General features: G+C 36.4%; 1 protein-coding gene across 1 annotated transcript in view; it reads left to right on the forward strand.

The window, feature by feature from the left end:
* Positions 1-6,585: 6,585 nt before the first annotated feature.
* DCDC1 (doublecortin domain containing 1) overlaps positions 6,586-21,472 on the forward strand; it is a 51,022-nt gene continuing 36,135 nt past the window's right edge. Inside the window, 5 exon segments of the mRNA XM_055282040.2 lie at positions 6,586-6,626; positions 13,260-13,404; positions 14,972-15,131; positions 18,898-19,056; positions 20,208-20,408. Coding sequence (XP_055138015.2) covers positions 15,013-15,131; positions 18,898-19,056; positions 20,208-20,408 — 479 coding nt within the window. The 5' untranslated portion in view covers positions 6,586-6,626; positions 13,260-13,404; positions 14,972-15,012.

Consider the following 21,472-nt stretch of genomic DNA (forward strand, 5'->3'; position numbering starts at 1 on the left):
GCCCTCAACAAGAGTAACTGCTACGTGTGTGCTGCAGGATGACCTCAGGCACAGGTGGTTCTGTTTCCCCTAGGATGGAATATTGATCCTAAAGGAATGCATGGCACGTTGGCTCTATACCAAGATAAGAATGCTTGGGGAATTGAGACCTATAAGACTCTGTCATTGCTCTTTCCCACATTGCAGAGGTCGGATCCCAGAGCAATCCCCTCATTCTCTGTAGGGAATATGAACCACTCCTCTTGCCTTTCTAGGGAGGGGGCAGAGTTCAGTAAGCCTGTGGGAGAACTCCCAAATTGTACCTACATCCTAAACGCCACTGGTTAGTCAAGCAATGGCAATTACTCAGCTCTCCATATACCCCCGGCTGGTGATATTGTGGGAAAAGGAACCTCCATAACCTGTTACCATCCAATTGGACTAGAACTTGTGCTTTAGTCTAATTGGCCATTCCATTCACCCTGGCATTCCACAAGATACCTGAAAATACACATGGCCACCGAAACCGGAGAGATTTGACAGATTCTTTTGATCCCAATACATATGTTGACTTGATAGGAGTCCCTAGGGGGTCACCTAATAAATTTAAGGCCCGAAACCAAATACCTGCTGGGTTTGAGTCAGCACTCTTCTGGTGGTCAACTATTAAGAGTGTGAATTGAGTTAACTATATCTATTGTAATCAACAGAGATTCATCAGTTATACTTGGAATGCCCTCAAAGGAATGGTTAGCCAGTTTGATGCCACCAGCCAAGTGGCCTGGGAAACAGGCTTGGGTTAAGACATGATACTAGCAGAAGAAGGAGATGTATGTGTTATGCTGGGTGGAAAATATTGCACTTTCATTCCTAACAATACTGCCCCCGATGGCACCATCACAAAAACTTCGTAAGGGCTGACAACTCTAGCCAGTGAACTGGCAGAGAATGCTGGAATTGATGACCCATTTACGTGTTGGGTAGAAGGTTGGTTTGGAAAATGGAAAGGCATGGTAGCTTCAATCCTTACATCTCTTATAATTGTGGCAGGAGTCTTAACAGCAGTGGAATGTTGTGCCTCTATGTCCATTCTTTGTGTTTAGATGGGTGAGTGTGTTTCTCACAAGAAGCAATACTTTCCAGTTCATTTCATGAGGCTAGCAGAAGGTTCATACCAAACCTTGAGGAAGGTAACAAATGAAAATTACATGTTAATTTCATTTATGAATATAAATGCAAAAATCTTTTTTTTTTTTTTTGAGACAGAGTCTCGCTCTGTCACCCAGGCTGGAGTGCAGTGGCTCAATCTTGGCTCACGTCAAGCTCCGCCTCCCGGGTTCACGCCATTCTCCTGCCTCAGCCTCTCCGAGTAGCTGGGACTACAGGCGCCCGCCACCACGCCCGGCTAATTTTTTTGTGTGTGTGTTTTTAGTAGAGACGGGGTTTCACCGTGATCTGGATCTCCTGACCTCGTGATCCGCCCACCTCAGCCTCCCAAAGTGCTGGGATTACAAGTGTGAGCCACCACGCCCGGCCCAAAAATCTTAAAGAAAATATTAGCCCTTTTAATTCAACAATTTATAACAAGTGTCATACATCATGAGCAATTTTGATTTATCCAGGAAGGCAATATTAGTTTAAATTTTTAAAAATTATGTAATTAACACGTAAGTGATGAGCGTTTAGTCATATAGGCAAATCTCAGTAAATGAAGGAAAAAGAGCTTTATATGTTTAAATATTAACAAAATATAAATTTCTTAACCTAATATAGAGCACTTGTATCCCAAATAGACTTTTAAAAAACTAACCAAACTTATTCTTAAATGTATATGAAATAACAACGGGCGAACAAGAGCCAATTCCCAAAGAGAAAAAAAAGGTGAGCATATTTGCCCTACCAGTTATCAAGACTTACCACATAAAAATATAATCAAAGCAGTACATTACTATGAAGGGAAAGACAAACCAACAAACTGAAGAGAAACAAAAGCAGATCTACACTTACATGCAGTAGTGATATTTTACAGGATGGTCATTGCAGATTAACAGGAGATGCTGCCAGAACAATGGTTTATGAAAGTAGAAAAAAAAAAAAAGAGAACAAACTTGGACCTTTCCCAGCATCGTCACTGATCATCCCTTCCTGCATTCACTCTTCTTTCACACACAAGTGTCTATCTCTGTGAACAGCAATACCATCCACCCAGTTACCCAAACTGTGAACCTGGAAGCCCCTTGCCTCCTTTTATTGTCCCAGCATCATATTCTATTAATCCTTAAGTCTGATAAACCTACTCTATCCCTCTTTTTACCCATCCTTTACTGCATTAACTCCTACGAAGGCTTCAGGACTCGGTTCTACGACATTTCTGAGTTAGGTTCTCCTCCCTATGTGGTCCCATCACACCTGTAACCTGTCGTCATACTTACACTATTGTAATTGCCAGTCTATATTTAGGTAAATTTCTGAAGACCTGCTATAAATTATTCGAGGAAGAGTATCTTGTGTGGTTCATAGTTTTATTTTTGGTGTATAATGTCATGCCTAGAATATATGGTAAACATTCAAAAATATTTGAAGAATACATAAATTAATCAATAAATGATTTTATGGATGAATAGATACAAACTGAATTAAAAAGTAACTGAATTTTACAACTGAAACATGTGAAATGTGTTTATGTTCATTATTTTATTTTATTTTTGCAATATTCTCCAAATATATTCCTTTTTTGCCAATTAGATCTAGTTTAAGGTGGTATTATTTCAGACTATTTTAAAACCACTTTTGTCACATTCCTTCTTCACACTGATTAAAGATATTTAACATGTAAGCAAAAATATTCCAAGTTCGTTCATTCTATTTTTCGAGAATGATGTTTCTCTGAGAGGGAATAAATCATTCATCTTGCAGCATAACACAGGTTGTTACAGAAATTTTAAAAATAATTATATTTCCTCTTCAAATAAAACATTAATTAGAATTGTCTGGAGCATCTTAGGTACCCCAATACATTTTTGTTGAATGAATGAGAGATTAGAGGTATAAACTGTGTTTAATATTTTTTAAAATCTAGACATGACCCTTCTTCTATATTTATTATTATGTTTTTGTCATTTCTTTCTGAAGGAGTTTGGCCAATACAAGGACTGCTTGTTCCGAGCAGTCCTCCCATGAAGAAACCCATCTGTAAGACAACAGAGCCATATGCCCCTGTGCGACTCAGAGTTTTGCGGAATGGAGACAAGAATAAAAACAGATCCATTACTATCCTTGGTCCAGATATCTCACCTGGACAGAAAACACAGTAAGAACAACTTGTTCATACTTATTAAATACACTTTCTAGTTTGTACAGATTTTTGTGTTCTTAATTATGGATGTTTTTCTGTGGGAATTCTGTATTTATTTAGCAAAAGGCCTCCCATATTGATATTTGAAGATGAAAATAGAGACTAGGACTCATTTAGTTTCTTCATCAGGAATTTGATTTGAACTCTGCTGATTTAGAAGATAATGGATTGGAAATGAGTAGCTCTGATTTTTTAAAAGTTCTATTTTTAAAAATTCTATGATCAATGTATATTTGAATTAGCATTTTTGTTTGAGTTTTATAAATGTGTCTTGAAATAATTAAACTCAACATCCTTCTTAAATATAATTTTGTAACTACTTATTTAAGTTAAATTATACACGATTGTTTAAACCTTTAGAATATTTAATGAACAAATATCGTTCTCAAAAGTAAAACTTTATATAATTTATAGTCTTCCTTGGAATAACATTTTAAAAGTTTATCACCCTAGAAAAACATTTATTGACACTTTAGCTTACCTTATTATTGGGATAAAATTTTCCCAATAGCTAATATTTTTTCCAACATTGGAGAAAAATCGCCTGCTGTCTTTTCATTTCATTTTATGACAAAAGGCCATAGATCATTGAAGAGCTCTGATGTAAAGAATGAGTTAAACACATTGTTTCTCATATTATTAGCAGCCATATTACCTCTTGACCTTTCTTTTGAGATGTTTAGAATATTTGAGGCTGCTGATAATAGTTTAATATTACTTTCTTCACATTGATTAAATATACTTCATACATCGCTGAACAATGAGTAACATTCAGATTGGCTGACCACTGAACTGCCTGTAAAGATGATAAAGTAAAAAATTAATCTTCAAAGTAAAGTCAAGCCTGAAATTGAATTCTTTGACGCATACATTTCATAATTAGCTCATTCTGCTAGATGTAAAATGTGAGGGTAATGTCCTTAAAGTAGTGTATGACTCTTCAAAAGTAACACCCAAAGTTAACACAAAATTTCTATTTCTTCCTACGTTCATTATTTTTCTTGTTTTCTATCTTTAATTGTGGCTCAAAGTTACATACAGATATTATCTTATCACATCAATGTTTTAAAATGCATGGTTCAGTCAGGTAATCCAAACAAATTTTAAGAGATTGAAATGGTAAATTTGGACAACTGTTCTAGTAGAGAATATGTGAAATGCTGTACTGCCCATATGCTATGTTCATGGAACAGTATGTCCCAGTTCATCAAGTATTCAGGTATTAGAGTTACTTGTTCACCATATGAATTAATTACTCCCAAATAATTAAAATTCACTGGCATAAACTTAACACTAAAACTCTACTATGTATAGTTTAATTTCTCTGCTGATTCAGAAAGTGTTCTAGAATATCATCAATAGCATTCCCCCCCCTAGAGCTGGATGTAAGTACTGGTTCACAGAAGGTTTAAATGGAAGGTCTTGGCTTACATTGCAGGGTAGCTGCGTTGTCCAGCTTCAGAGAGCTCTGTTCACATTGTTATCTGTATGAATGGCATCCTAGAGTTGTGCCAGGCAGAAGCCCTGCTGTGCCTTGGTGTATTTAATAAATACAAGTTACACATCTTCCAGAAGAAATAACTTCTAGTGACATATATTACTTTCATTAACCTGAAATTTATTTATAAGAAGAAGGAGTGTTGGGCTGTTTAGTGTCTTTATAAGCAAAATCATGCTGGAAGTATGAAATATAGATATACTTTAACCAAATCTTGCTCTAGTAACATGCTGTCCTTTAGCTATTTAATAATTTACTGGAGGTAGTTTTGAGGAGTTTCTGTTGTTGTTATTGGTTCTTTCATCTACAAAGCCTAAGGAAAATCAAATAGTATTTGTTCATTACTTAGGCAGTTATTACTCTAGTGAGTGACAAGATCTTGTCAATTAGTCTTAATAATGACTGTCGAGTTCATATAAATTAAGACCTTCATAATTTTTCTTGTGTCACAGGCACATTTCGTCTCTCAGAAATGTAAGTTAAACAAGAAAAACTTCATAAGTTACATTTAAGGAATTTTAAGAGGAAAGGCCCAAGATGAGACTTTGAAGTAAATTTTATATTTTAGATGATTTCAATATATGTATTACTTATTAGTAAGTTATGATCTCCGAACTCGCTTGAGCTCCCTAGTAGAGCTTGTAAGGCCTTTTATGACCTATCCCTGCATATTTCTCTAGCTCTATTTCCCATCAACACTCCCCTTATTCCCACTCAAACCACCCACCACTGCTTTCCAACACTTCCTATGTGCTTAAATAATAAAAGTCTTTTGAGAATGAGTTTAGATTTCCTTTCCAGATGTTGACCCTGAATGAGACGCTCTCTTCTCTTGAGTTAGTTATGGCTGCTATGTATTCCACTACTCCAGCCCTGGGCCTTCCACCAGTACAGCACCTATCATTCAGTTTCATGATTATCTGCTTATGTTCCATCCATGAGATAGAGAACAGGGATGCCTCATTCCTAGCAGATGTACAATCTGCTATGTTATGATCATAGATCATTGTGTTCTGATGAAACAAGTATTAAGGTACTAGAGAGTCACTTTGTTAGCCACGTGATTAAGGGCCTACATAGGCCTTAAATTAGTGACTACTGAATGAATGAATGGTTAGCGATATTTGATCACCATTTGTAATGAATGAATGATTAATTATAAAGTATTTGATAACTATTTCATTTAATAAAATATAGATTCTAAAAATGCACAAAATAGTTTTCTAACTTAAAACTTTGAGCAGATGTATATTCAAATTAAGCATCTTTTTCTATGATCATCATTATTTATTTTTCAGTCTAAAAATTTTAAATTTGGGGTTAATAGTAAGACAATATATGAATAAAAATTACAGGTAAAATGAATGCAATCTCTGAATTTTCTTCAAAGTTGAAAAACTTATATTTCATAGTGTTCAGCATTATTAGAAGAGAAATAAAATAGTGAAAATGTATTGTCTTACAAAATTACTCATAGTATAAATATTTATGTAATAACATATCATGTTATTTAATGTTTTAAATGAAGTTAAATATTTCATTGTGATAGTTTTTGAAACTGTGTATTTTAAAGAAAGAGATTACTTTAGGGCAAATCATGATAAATTAAGACCTTATAATTTTTCACATATTAAAGTATGTCAAGAGATAATTGACAATGTATTCTGAGATATCAGTCAAATCTCGGATCATTTGTTTCAGAAGTGTTCACACTGAAAAGAAAGAGAAAATCTGTGTCACCAAATATGCTGAAACAGAAATGGACCAGATAGAATTTCACCAATTTTTGGAAAGGTAAATACTTAATATCCTAAATGCAAATGCTTTTTCCATTTAAATACCTGAATGATTATTTATACCAGATAACATACTATATATATGGTATATATGATATACATATAGTACATACTATATATATACTTAAATACATACTATATATATAGTATGTACTATGTAAGTGTATATATACTTAAATATATATAGTATGTAATATTTGGTTTATATTTGCTTGCATTAAGGGTGGGGTAGTGAAATTTTATGTTTTACCTATTATAAACCAATTTAAATATATGTAAAAATAGGTTTATAATAGGTTAAATATTACATATATACACATATGTAATATATTACATATATACATATGTAATATATTACATATATATACATATACATATGTAATATATTACATATATATACATATACATATGTAATATATTACATATATATACATATACATATGTAATATATTACATATATATACATATACATATGTAATATGTTACATATATATACATATACATATGTAATATGTTACATATATATACATATACATATGTAATATATTACATATATACCTACCTAAGAAAACCAGTTGTTAATATAATGATTCTGGAGTTTTTAATCTGTAGAATATATAAACTATGTGAGCCTGTGGTACCAATGGTAATTAATACAATGTTTTTCCCCGAAATGTCAAGGTCTATCAAATTCCCCTAGCTTTCTGAATGGCCAACTCTGTAAATATAAATTAATCTCATTTAAAAAACATATTTCACAATTTACAGCAACTTTCTTTGGTTTATATTTGCTTGAATTAAGAGTGGTGTAGTTAAATTTTTATATTTTACCTATTATAAACCAGTTTTTAAAACATAACTGTCTTAGTCTGTTTTGTGTTACTATAAAGAAATACCTGAGGCTGGTTAATTTAAAAAGTAAAAAGGTTTATGTGGTTCATGATTCTGATGGCTGGAAAGTTCAAGATTGGGCATCTGCATCTGGTGAGGGCTTCAGGCAGCTTCCACTTATGGCAGAAGGTGAAGAGGAGCTGGCAAATGCAGAGACTACGTAGAGGAGAAGAAATAAGTCAGAGGGGGAAGGTGCCAGCATCTTTTTAACAATCAGCTCTCAAATAACTAATAGAATGAGAATTCACTCATTTCCAAGGTGGGGGCATTAATCTATTTATGAGGGATCTTCTATCATGACTCAAACACCTCTCATTAGGCCTCATCTCCATCATTGGAGATCAAATTTCAATATGAGGTTTGCAGAGGACAAACATCTAAACCATAGCACTAACGTATATCATGTTTATGAAATATGTTGTAATTTTTTTAATCAGTATTTTTCTACCAAATCAAGAATTAGATCACTGCTGAAAGGTTGGAGCACTTGGTATGAACTTTTTCTCAAAGTATGCCTTATCAAATATGAGGGGATACTTTTATGGAGTTTAAGGAAAATTATGCTATCTTTGGTTATTTAATAATTCACTCTAGACAATTTTGAGGTTCTCTTTGTTGTTGTTGATTTTTCTATCTACAAAACTGAAGTATGATCTAATAGTATAATAAGTCCCATTTTAGAATAATAGATACACAACTTTTGTTGTTGTTGTTGGTACCTTCTACTTTCTGTAAAGTTGCTGGCAACATAGAATATTGGAAAGACCATTGGATTAGGAGGCAAAGGAATTCATTTTAACCCCAGCATTGCCACTAAATAGCTGGAAGTCTTCAGCAAATCCCTGTCCTTCTCCAAGGCTTGTTTTCCTCAACTGTTAAATCAACAGTCATCTGTTGTATTTATATAATATACATCAACCAGTGTTGGATGTTCTGCTGGAGGTTTCTGGTGTTTTTCTTTTTTCTTTTCTTTCTTTTTTTTTTTTTTAGAACAAGGCATTGCTTGCTCTTAAGGAACTCCCAGCTAACTTTTGGGGAAGAAAATTTGCTTAGTGAAACAATCAGAAAGCCACATGCAGCAGTGTTTAACCATACAGAATTGAAAATGATCAAGGGATCATTATATGATGATATATTTCCTGGTTTATATATAACCAGGAAAGAGAACATTGTAAGGGGCAGTTGTCAGAGAATGCCACAGGGAGAAGAAAGAAAATAAGACAAAAATCCAAAGCAAGAAGACAAAGACAAGGAGAAAGCACGTGACCATAGCTTCTCGAAGGTTTTGTTACGGTTTGGAAAGAACTGAAAGAGTGTAGAACAGCTCCTGGGGTGGGGTGTCCTGGCAAGTGATTAGTGTAAGAGCTCCACTGCTGCAGAGCTGTAGCTGACTGGATCTGGGAGGCATAGCTCCTTTCTTTAAAAATAGGGATCTTGCTATGTTGCCCAGGCTGATCTTGAACTCCTGGCCTCAAGTGGTCCTCCTATCTTGGCCTCCCGAAGTGCTGGGATTACAGGTATGGACCACCATACCCAGCCTGTTTTATTTACTTCTAAGCTAGCCTTAGAGAAATGGAGGGCCTGATTATCTGTTTAATTGCTTTATCCCATTGAGGAAATAAAATTTAGAAACATTCTTTATAAAGCTATGTCTTGCTGATGAGCATAAAGTCAACTTCATGTAATTTTGTGTTAGAATGTAAACAGTACATTCTAACACAAAATATATTTAGCAAGAATCTTCTACTTCTTCCATAGGCGGGATATCCTCACAGCATTGTTTAGGAAATGCTCCATCAGTCTCCTGTAGCTCTACTTTTTCCTCACAATTCCATCTATTTACATCTGTCCTAAAGCTTGCTGTCTGGGTTCCAGCCTCTCCCACCTCCAGCCCATTTTCCACCTTTCTGACAGTTAACTTTCGGAAAAGCAGACCTGATAACACCACATATCTGCTCTAATGCCTTCAGTGGCTTTCTGCTGCTTATGGGCTAGAAGGCAGGTTCCTCAGTCTGGAATCCTAAGTACTTTCAGTTGGTTTCTGTTTTCTTTTTCAGTTTCATCTGGTCCATACCCTCCTCATGTCCGTACACTCAGCTCCAGTCTAGCGCTTTTTGATGAAATCCTGTTTATCCTTTAAAACCCAACCCAAATGCCACTCCCTTAGGTAAGGCTTCTCTGGAAAAATTGTTTGCCCCTCTGTTCTCACAGCACGCTGGCCAGGTGCCTGTGGCAGCACCTACGACTTCATATTACACTTCAGTTGCTCACCTTTCTCTACCCTGACCAGATTCAGAGCTCCTCAGGGAACTACAAAACTGTCATTCATCTCAATATCCACAGGGCTTGTCCAGGGCTTGTTTTGGAGGGCAGGGGGTTGTGGGAGTGGGAAATCAGTGTTCAGTGTTTAACCAGGCTAAAAACGTCTGTTTCAAAGGTAGTTAAAGTGATGACTATGACTATAGTCATCACTTCTGGTGGAGGGAGCTGAGGAACTTGGTGACAAATTAGACTTTGACAACCTTGGAGAAAGAGCAAGACTACATCAGAAAAAGCCAAGGAAAAATTCTTTTAGGTAGCAGAAAGAACACAGGCACAGAAATAGAAAAGTATGGGGCATACCAAGGAACTAAAAGTCAATAGCAGTGTGTCTAGCTATTTATTGGTCATGTCTGGGACTGTGCTAAGAGCCCTTTTCAAAATCAACCTTTAATCGTCACAGAAACCCTGGAAGGTAAGAAATCTAGCCTTAGACAGGTTAAATAATTTGCCCAAGTGCCACAATTTGGAGAGAAAAATGAGACTCAAATGGGTCTGATGGGCCCCAGAGTCCAGCTCATGACTAACAGTCCTGCGGAGAGAGTTGTCATTATGGATTCAGGCCCCAGATTTCTTTTATTTTCTCTCTTTGCTGCTGGAAGCTTTCTGTAGGCAAGGTCAATTTTTGTGTCTTTTATTACAGATGCACTGAGGTTTTAAATTTACCTTCTGCAGCTAGGAGATTGTACAGTGAAAAGGGGAAGGAAATATTTGCCTTAAAAGACCTGCAAAGAGATGAACTGGTAAAGACATAGATTTGAAACTGGCAATATTAATTTATTAATACCCCATCCAAGAAAGAATGCCCCTAAATATGTCTTCAAATGCTTACCATTTTAATTCTTATTTTCTGTCAGAATTATCCTAACTGAGCAAACATCAGAAAGTAATACTAACAGCTAACATTATTCAGAGCTTCCTATATGTCTGGCATGTTTTCAGAGTGGTATGTAAATTAAACTTTTTTTTTTTTTTTTTTTTTGAGATGGAGTTTCACTCTGATACCCAGGTTGGAGTGCAGTGGCGCAGTCTTGACTCACTGCAACCTCCGCCTCCCATGCTCAAGCAATTCTCCCACCTCAGCCTCCAGAGTAGCTGGGATTATAGGCATGTGCCACTGTGCCTGGCTAATTTTTTGTATTTTCGGTAGAGATGGATTTCGACATGTTGCTCAGGCGATCCACCTGCCTCAGCCTCCCAAAGTGGTGGGATTACAGGTGTGGGCCACCGCACCCGGCCGAGCTAATCTACTTAATAAAGTTCATCATGATCCTAGACTCTAGAAATTAAGGAAGAAACTGGAGAAGGCCAAACTGTTAATCATTTGCAATTTCTATCTCCTGCTCTGAAGGAGGTAAATTCTCTACTCTTTTTGAGAGCTTCAAAATGTAGTTGTTGTTTAATGGTTTTTTACTAAGTGGTAATTTCACTTTTTCAGGACAAAATTATGTCTACTTTTTTCACACACTCTATTTGGTGACTGGAGGAGGCCGAAAAGAGGAAGGACTTCAGCAGCCCAGCCTTTCCCCTCATTTATAGAATTTGAGGCATTGGTTTGAAAAATTTTAAAAAAAGATACCTTCCTTGATTGATGCCTCCAATTCTTTGAACAGAGAACAAAGCTTGTACCATTTCGTTAGAACTCAACTCGGGCCCTGAACCTAAATACTGGAGAGAGTCTTAAACAGAAGTATCAATGGCCAACATCAGAGGCAGAATCGCAGGGTGGAGAGTCTGTTGTCGTCAGAGACTGCTAGATCTCATTTTGAACCCTAATGCCATCTCTCCAAGTGTTTTGTTTGTTTGCTTTTAGTGTTTTTGTTTGTTCTGCTATGCTATTCACTGTGAGTTTTTTAGAGAATGAATTTAAGGTAGATTACATTAAAATCATACAATACAAAAAATTAATTTAATGGTAAGTATAGATGAGGCCACCATGGCAAAGCAGGTATGAGTGGAAGGAGGATAAGAGGGAGCCAGGAGTGATTGTATATTTGCTAGAAATTAATCTGTCACTGCTCTGAAGAGTAACATGACGATGGAAACATAAACAGTTAGTTACATGATTAAATATGTCCAGAAGAGAAAAAGAAATCTGTTGTTCAAAAGAAGAAATTTTTGGCTGGGTGCGGTGGCTCATACCTGTAATCCCAGCGCTTTGGGAGGCCGAGGCGGGTGGATCACCTGACCTCACGAGTTCAAGACTACCCTGAGCAACATGGCAAAACCCTGCCTCTACTAGAATACCAAAAATTAGCTGGGCATGGTGGCAGGTGCCTGTAATCCCAGCTACTCAGGAGGCTGAGGCACAAGAATCACTTGAGCCCTGGAGACAGAGGTTGCAGTGAGCCGAAAGCATGCCACTGCACTCCAGCTTGGGCTACAGAGTGAGACTCCATCTCAAATAATAATAATAATAGTAATTATTATTATTATTATTTAAAGTTTCCCCTGGGTCTTCATACACAGAATGTCGAATGTTTGTAATAATGACTTTGCAATGATCAGAAAAGGCAGCACTGAGATTCTCTTTCTTCTTACTGAGCCTTTCTCAATATATCACTTTCTTTTCTCATCTTTAAAGAAATATTTATCCATTTAAGGACATTTAAGAAATACATATAAGCAAAAAGAGAAGGAGAAGAGGAAAAGTATCATCCATAATCTTGTCACCTGGAAATATCCACATTGACATTTTGGTGTTTATACTACAAATTCATTTATACCAGGGGTCATTAAACTTTTTCTGTAAAGAGTGAGATAGTAGATATTGTAGGTTTTGTGGGCCATATGGTGCCTGCTGTACATCAGCTCTGCTCCTGATGCATGAAAGCAGCCATAGACAACGTGTAAATGAATGGGAATAGCTGTGTTCTAATAAAACTCTACTCACAAAAACAGGCAGGGGACCAGATTTGGGTTTTAGGGATAGTTCACCAATCTCTAATTTTGCCAATCTGTAATTTACTCCTTCCTTCCTTCTTTCCTGCCTTCCTCCCTCTCTCCCTCCCTCCCTCCCTCTCTTGTTCCCTTCTTTTCTCCCTTCTTTCCCACCTCCTTCCCTCCCTTACTCCCTTCCTCTTTTCTTCCTTCCCTCTTCTTCTTAAACAATTATTTTTTAAACTTTAATTTTGAAATAATTATAGATTCACAGGATGTTGCAAAAATAATATGGTAATATACAAAGATAGTTTTTTCACTTAATACAAAACTCCTGAAATTCATCAAAGTTGTTGCCTTTATCAGCAGTTTGATTTTTTTGAAAGTACTGAGTGGTATCCATGGCACCGCAGTTTTCTTTAATCATTCACCTATTATTTTAATAGGATATTTTGATTTTTTTATTGTTTCCAGTTTAGATTATTACAGATAATGCTGCTGTGACAATTATATAAAGGATAAGAGATGCTTTGTTTGATAGGTGTATGTTTCATGTGGAGAACACCGGATCCATCCTGACCTGTCCATTGCTCAGCAAAAGAAACAAATATTCCTGAGGAACCTAGAATCAGACATTGCCAAAATTGCCAAAATTCAAATCTTCAGCAGCACACATAAAATAGAAGGTAAGCATTGGAATTATTTACCTTAATATATGCAGCCAAAATGAAATGCTTGACGATATTGCTTTTTAAAAAGTCAAAGTTTGTTTAAACAGGTAATATTTCACCTCTGCATCTTGCTGTTTAACTCTTTGCACTAAATTATGTGTTTGACAGGGTTGAGTATTTTAGTTCACACTACAGTACACATTCTTTGAATGTGCAAAGAAAACAATCTTTTTATTTTGTCGTTAACAGATCTGACCTTCTTTTGTGAGCCTTATGCATTCTCTAATCATGTTTACATTTTGTTCCATCCATTAATTGAATTAGTCCCTTTAGGGAGAGCTTTCAGATTCCTCTATCTCCAGACTCTCACGTTAAGTTCCACTCTAAGATAGAAAAAGGCACTTGGGATGCAGATCTTCTTGCTTCCTGGGCCCTACTGGCTGAAGTCGATGACTGGAGTGACTTGTGGTTCCTTCTGTTGGTTCAGACGATACTCTGGGTGGGTGTGCTTCCTCCCTGACTCAGCCTTCTGTCTGCCTCCTGTGACCCTCTGGAGCCTGACTATGACTCAGTGGTCGTCTCTGCAGTCCTTGTTACAGAGCCACCTCACCCCTGCTTGGCATCCACTTTTGGAAAGCTCCCCAAAAAGATTCTCAGCAACTCCTGGGTCTTAGCTGCACCTCCCAGAAACCAGATCCCAGTTCACGTGGCTGGCTGTGCCTCAGATTGGAGTAGCAAGGGTAGCTCAAAAGGGGACAATGGGCAGTGTCCTCACTGTTTCCCCAGTTTAACTAAGATGCCCAAAGTGAAGCCTGTAGAGAGAATCAAGATATGCTGTGCTAGTTTTCTGGCTTTCTCTGTCTTGTGCCCCAGATCCCCTCTGGCCCAGGAGTGATGGTTTTTCTCCAGGTCAATCCTGAAGTTAAACCCTTGATACACTAAGTGGGAGCTACAGGCTTTTGGAGAAACCATAGATCATGACTGTGTCATCCTGACTTCCATGGTCGATGGCAGTATGCTGTTTGAATGTCAAAAACTATCTTTGGACTTTTGCTTTTCTTTTATAAAAGTTCTAATTTCCTCATGATTTTCCTTCTTCCCTTAAGTTTTCTCCAGGAACCAGGACAAAAGTCCATATAGAGAAAAGAAAAAGAGAAAAAAAATTAGTATAATTTAAAACATTGCCGTATTATATATATTGAACACTGTATAGTAAAACTTTGCATGTGTCATTCAAGGCTTTCTCTGGAACTGCGACTGGGACCTCCACTGACGAGTTTTGGATCCCAGAGAATGATCTAGAAACATATATCTAAATAATGTAGCCCATTTGAATAATTACAATATAGAATAATTAACTGATCTTTGGAAAGACCTATTTTCAGTATTTTTGACTAAGAATATCTTGAGAATAAAGAATCTATAAAAATTAAAATTAAATTCAACTGAGTTTAATAAGTAACCTACGAATAGACCAAAAGATGGAATTTTTTTGCATTTGTATTTTAGTGTGTGTTTTTAAATTCCTGATGCTCTGCAATTGTAACTAATATGTCTTTGCAATTTGTGAATTTCTGCTCAGCTCTTGTTTTAGAAGTCCAAAGTGACGTTGTATCTGGAAGCATGCTTGCTGTGCATAAACCTGTAGCAATTTTTGGAGAAGAGAAGCAAGTTACAGAACCAGAAGAAAAGCAAATGCAAGAAGATGCTCTAACAATGGAAAATGCTTCCAGTGAAATTCTGTAAGTAATCAGTGTAGCCTGAAAAGCTACCTGGCTGCTTTTTGAACTCAGCTTATTAGCCCGATAACAGCACAGAGCGCATGCAGGGAGCTCATGCCAAGTTTGTGAAACTAATGGCAGGTGAGAGCTAGTGTTTAATTAGTTTTCCAGCAAATGATACAACTACAGCTTCGAAGTTCAACCATCACAATGATCTATTTTCAGGAATATTGTTATAACGTTATTATTTTTAAAAGGCTAGAATTTTAGGATAGTAGGCATTTATTTGAGGAATTCATCAAGTTTTGTTTCCATAATCATTGACTTCAGGATAAATTAAACTTCTTCCCTAAGTTCAAGTTAGACACATGTTAATATACAGTTATCATTCTGGATCATTGAAATAGCTTTCTGATTTCTCTCTATTGCTGTAATATCTTCCTTCCAATTCCCTTCTAAGTTAAACTGTAGACGATTAACTTTCTAATGCACAATCCTTTTCACATAGTTTTTTAAGGGCTACCTATTGCAGACAGAAAAACGTATTCATCTGGAATCCCAAGGCCTTCTGACCCTGGTTCATGCCTGTCATTGACCCTCATTTGCATTCCCATGCCCGCTGTCTCTTTCTGCCACATGAATTCCAACCTCCAGCTCAGCAACGACAAGCTGTCGCCTGCATATTGCACATTCTGTTTATGTTCTGCTGCAGACCTCTGAGCCACATAAGAATTTCTCTCCACTGCAGTGCCTTTACTTGCCCCGTACTTATCTGTAGAATGATACTTTAGCATTGAAGTCAGTTACAGCAATGACTGTACGTGGCAATGTGCTTGTCAGTCCCTCTCCCCCTTGCCTACCCCTCCCTCTACCAGCCTGGAAACATTGAGGGCAAAGACTGTCACATGGGTTCTAATCATCATTTACTGAATAAATGAAGGGAAGATTGAATGTGTTTCCAAATTATAAAACCAAAAATACCTAGCCAATTACCTCTGCAATAATTGTGAAAATAATTTATATATCATTGTTATGAATTGTTTCTATCCTCAATTATAAGAATATGAACCTTTATTTTAGGAACCAAACTTCCTCATTTGGATGAGTGATTCATTTGGTCCTATGACTGACACTAACAAAGGCACCAGAAGGCATTTTTCAGAGAGAACGATTGGTCCTAGATGGCATCTTTCTCAACAGTCAGGGAATTGACCACGAACTTTCACATCCCCTTCTAAAGAATGTGTCATCTAGCCTCTGAGTAATTTACTCTGCACTTGGAAAAAAATAAACAGAAAGTAAGAAAAAAGAAAGAAATATTTTTAAGAGCAAAGATCCTCATTGTTCTGAATCAGAGATTTCATGAAGGCCTGGAGTCCTTGAGGTTAAAAGTGATTGGGTTCTCTCAGAGTACAATGCAGTCGTCTCCTGCATATTCCAAGCAGGTTCTTTTGCTCAAGCCTCTTCTTGAATACTTCTAATAACAGAGAGATCACTGTTTTCAAGGAGGCCCATTCTAACATTTAAATAATTATTTAGACCATCTCCATCTTATTATTCCATGTGTTTCTCTGTACTATGCCCTATTCCTCTTCTACTTGGCAGCCCTTAAACTATTTGAAATATTTTTTAATACACAGGGTTATCTATTTTCCAGGCTGTCACTAGTCATTTGAACCATTTCTGATGACATGATCCTGAAATAATCCTAAATCATCTTACATTAGGAAGTCACTGTAAGATTTTTCCCAGACTTTCTTAAATGTGCTTGTTTGGAGGTTTTTGCGTATTTGAAAAATCGGATGATTTAAGGAGGGACGTGCATAAAGCCAGCAGCTAGAACATCAATCTAGAAGGATCCTTTTTGATTGCTTTTTTTTATCATAAAGGTGTCTGGCACAAACAATAAGAAAAATTGAAAAGAAATTCTGGTAGCACTTGCCTACCACTTTTGTGCTTTGCAGGAAAAAAAGGACTTTTGGAATATAGAGAGTGGGGGAAACTTTCTCATTTCCTCACTGAATCACAGGTACCTGCCCACCTCTTAAGCCTCATCTAGAACTACCATCCCCTCACTCACTGCATACCTGTCGCACCACTGTCTTTCTGTTCTTCAAATGGGCTAACCATAATCTTGCTTCATAGCCTTTTCATTTGTTCTTTTCTCTGCTTGGAATGCTCTCCCTCTAGATCCTCACGTGGCTGGCTCCTTCCTATTGTCTATGTCTCAATTCAAACATCACCTCTCAGAGAAGCCTTCTTTGACTCCATTGCTAAAGTAAACCTTACCCCGTCCCAGTCAATTTCCATTACAATATCCTATTTTATTCAACTTATGGCATGTATCTTGTTTATTCATTTACTTGTCTATTTAATCTCTCCTCTTCCCACTAGAATGTAAGCTCCATGAGCACTGATAACTCGCCTGTCTTGTAGATGTTCAATAAATATTGATTAAAGGAGTGAATAACTATCAAATGGTTTGTTCTATGAATGAACAAATTAATAAAGCAAGATGGACTGAAAAATGACTGTTCTAAAACTGACTTGACTATACCTCATTTGCCAGGAAGTTCAAGAGCTGATAGAGAAATTCTGAGTAAGAAAGTTAAACATCTGGATTTGGGTGAAGAATCTTGTTTGCATCCTGCTAACTTTGTTAAAACTAAGAATGACTTTTTTTTTTTTTTTTTCCTTTTCCCCAAAGAGATGGAATTGATGAGAAAGCTGTGGTTTTTATTTTTAACACAAGATGGCACTGTTGTTTTTTTTAAACTGTAAAGGGAGCGTTTTTGCCTTCAGAAGCCGCTTGTGCGGCCTGCAGTTCTGAATGAGGCAGTGATTACCCACCAGTTTCATATCCACATGTAATACTTCTATTACATTTGAAAAGAGTACGGTCAGCTCTGCTAGCACAGGAATTGTCCCTGAAGATTTTGGTAATTTAATAATGCTTGTAGTTACATCAAATTATGACAAGCACCTTGGTGATCAGTCTGTCCCAGAGAACTTTATTTATAGGTATGCATACTTAGAGTGCTGAAACAGGCTTGCTGCTTTGCCTGTATATTTATCCTTCCTCAGTTAAGCAGTCTTCATATCACAATCCCACTGAAGGCAAATGTGCTCTCAACAGTGGCCTGGAACTTTATATATACAGATCTATATGGTGGCTACTGATCCCCTTTATATCTTCATTTTAGTAAGAAGCCAGAAGGCTGACTCACTTATTCAAACTATGACTATTTACTCTGTTTATTATTCTCTATCAAAAGCTGGCTCATATGTGCAGATGCTATTTGAGTTTCTCTAGATTTCTCTGTGGAGAAATCTTGGAAAAGTTAAGGTTTCTTAATCTTGTCTAATGAGTAAACTTTACAAAACCGGGTAATCTAGGCTGTACTGTTCCAGTCAGAATTATGACCCAATTATGGGGTAGACAGAGGGAGTCTCATTACATGTTCATTGTGAATTTCTCAAACTACCGAGTAGTCAATCTTTATGATTTTTGAAATACAATATGTGGTCCCATTTTTTTCTGAGTAAACATGACAAAGATGAATGCTCTTTATTATGTGATTGAGGGATTTTATTTGTAGCCTTATATTAAAAGATCTAAATGATGTATTAGTAAGATGTGAATTTCAAATATTAGGCACCCTTATGGAAATAAGATTTATAGATCCACCAACATCCCGCGTAATATGATCAGACTACACCTCAGAAAAAAATTCTGTGAACACAAATGAGATTTCTTAGACTTGTGTTTGCTTCTGAACCTTGATAGAGATTCACACGCAAGAGCTCATCTTCGATTGAAGGCTTGTCACACACTTCTCAGGTATGCCTGGCAGGAAACTTCGCGTGACTTTGATGAGGATGACAGTCTTCCAAAGAAAATGGAAAAAGAGCTCTTTGAAAATGTGGAACCACAGAAGGAACACATGTAAAAAGTTGCAAAGGATTCCTCTTAAGGATTTCTGTCTAGTGTTAGTTTTCTCACATATATTCCTAAGAATTTTCACTGCTGTTAGCTGCCGTTTCTATCAACATGCACATTTTTGTCTTATGTTTTTTATTAAAATATTTACAAAATTTGTGGGAAGGTCCTTTACTCTTTGGTTTATTTTGTTCAGTGTATAATATCTTATTCATTTGTGTGTTTTTTTCTATTAAACAGTATGCTTATCCACCTTTGCCTCCTGACAACTGAGCACAGAGCCTGTATATTTGTTGAATGAATGTGTGAGTGAACTTATGAATAAGCATTTAAGATGCCCTGATGTTTTTAAGAAATTAAGAAAATGCAGTTTCTTCGTTTTTAGTTTAATGTTTTCTGTCAATGTCCAATGAAATGACCGGAATATATAGTACTTTGTATTATTTCATAATCTTTAGACATTTACTTGACATTACAGCAGTTACTGGAACATGTGAATTAAATGTTTTTGACACTTCAACATTTAGCACTAGGCCATGCACATAGTAGGGGCTTAATAGATGTTTATAGATTAACTTAATTGACAATGTGTTGTGATATGTAATATGTTACTTCTGCTTAAGGTAAGATCCTTAAGTAAGAGAGTCATTTAAATTATTAGTGCATCATTATTTTATGATATGCTACGAATTGTTAGAGGTGAGTTAAAAACTTGGAGAATGGTGTTCTGTTTCCACGGATACTGTAGATAGAGGATAGAAACAATCATAGTTTGAATAGAATTCCTTTATTTCTCTGTTTTGATTCTACATGCCCCTGCCCCCGTTCTCTTACTTAATTTTAAATTTTACTTTTTCCTCTTTAAATTACCTTGTAAACTGAAGTTGTTTTCTCTTTGCTAATGAATTTTTCAAATATTCTCCTGGTAAACATTTATTTAAGTTACAAATTAAGCTCAGAATTCTGCTTCTTATGTCAGCTTAGAAGTGCAGTGCTAGTAGCATTGCCGTCATTCTAATGATATAGTCTATCATTTCAAGTTAACATGGTTCACGTTGGAGCTCTCACCAACAGGACTTAGAATCTTCAGCACATCAAGTGTATGATCAAGTGCATGGGACATTTTTCTGCCACTAATGGAGGTTTCTTTATCTCAGCTGTTCACCAAAGCATAGTAAATTGCACAAGCATTGCCATCAGCAGTTCGAATACAGAGATGGGCAGATTATAAGCCATGCTGCTCCTCAGCTAGTCTTGGGGGTTCAAGGTCCCAATCTCCGGTCAGGCATGGAGGTGGTTTTGGTGGAGAAGAAATCTGATGGTAGTCATCAGCACTGGATACACCAGGAAGACAGCAGGTAATCCTATTATATTTGGGTTTAATATATCAAAAGGTGAATAGGATCCTAATAAATGTAGCATGGTCCCCACAGAACAAGCTGAAGTATATTTGAGAGTTCTGGGTCTTCTATTTAACTTAGCTGATAATTCTTTATCCTAGCCAAAGAAGAGGAAGGGAATAAAATCAAATGTAAATGCTAGGTAAGCTACATACAATTTATCCAAAATCAGATTCAGAGAAGGAATGTTACCTCTGATCTCCTGGGTATGGTTTTATCTGGCCATTGGGCTCAAGACTGAACTCTCATCAATGTCATTTTTATGAAATGAAGAGATTAAATAAGAATTCTAAAAAGTCCCCAATTTTCAAATTTTTTGATACTTTTCATTAACTTACTCCCCATCCTTCCCCCAACACACACCTTCCCTCTTTCCTCCACCTTCATAAAATAACGAATTTGTGGTTTCCACTCATGCAGTGTAAACTAATTCCTATCTTAGCAAATATATCAACCTAATTCAATGTCTGGTCCTGGATCCAAATCTGAACCAACCACAGTACTGTAAAAAGGTTAGTTTTGAGATAATCAGGAGAAATATAAAACAGCTTGGCTATCTGATGACATTAAGGAAGTCCTATTAATTTTGTTGGGTGCAATAATTGTTCAATGGCAAATGTTAAAAGAAGAAGTCCTAAATTGGAAACATTGTAGTATTTACAGATAAAATTAAAAGCTATCTTAGACTTGTTGTAAGACATTCTATCATAAATAAAAATTTTAAAAGTTGAGGGGAATGGATGAAATGAGAATGACAGAATGTTGATAGCTGTTAGGTCCATGCTGGTTGATTACACATTTCTCTCTCTCTCTCTCTCTCTCTCTTTTTTTTTGGTGCATATGGAACATTTCTTTAGTCGAACAAAAAAGAAAACAATACCCTGTATTTTAGATTGGTTTGCTTCAAATTCTACCATTAGTGTGATATGGTGGGTCTCCAGGGACCTCTTTAATCTCTGGAAATAGTGTACAAAGTGTATGTTTGTGCATCTGTGCAATTTATTTTTTCTGGGAAAGAGCTG

Source organism: Symphalangus syndactylus, chromosome 6 (assembly GCF_028878055.3).
Source record: "Symphalangus syndactylus isolate Jambi chromosome 6, NHGRI_mSymSyn1-v2.1_pri, whole genome shotgun sequence".
Taxonomy (NCBI): Eukaryota; Metazoa; Chordata; class Mammalia; order Primates; family Hylobatidae; genus Symphalangus; species Symphalangus syndactylus.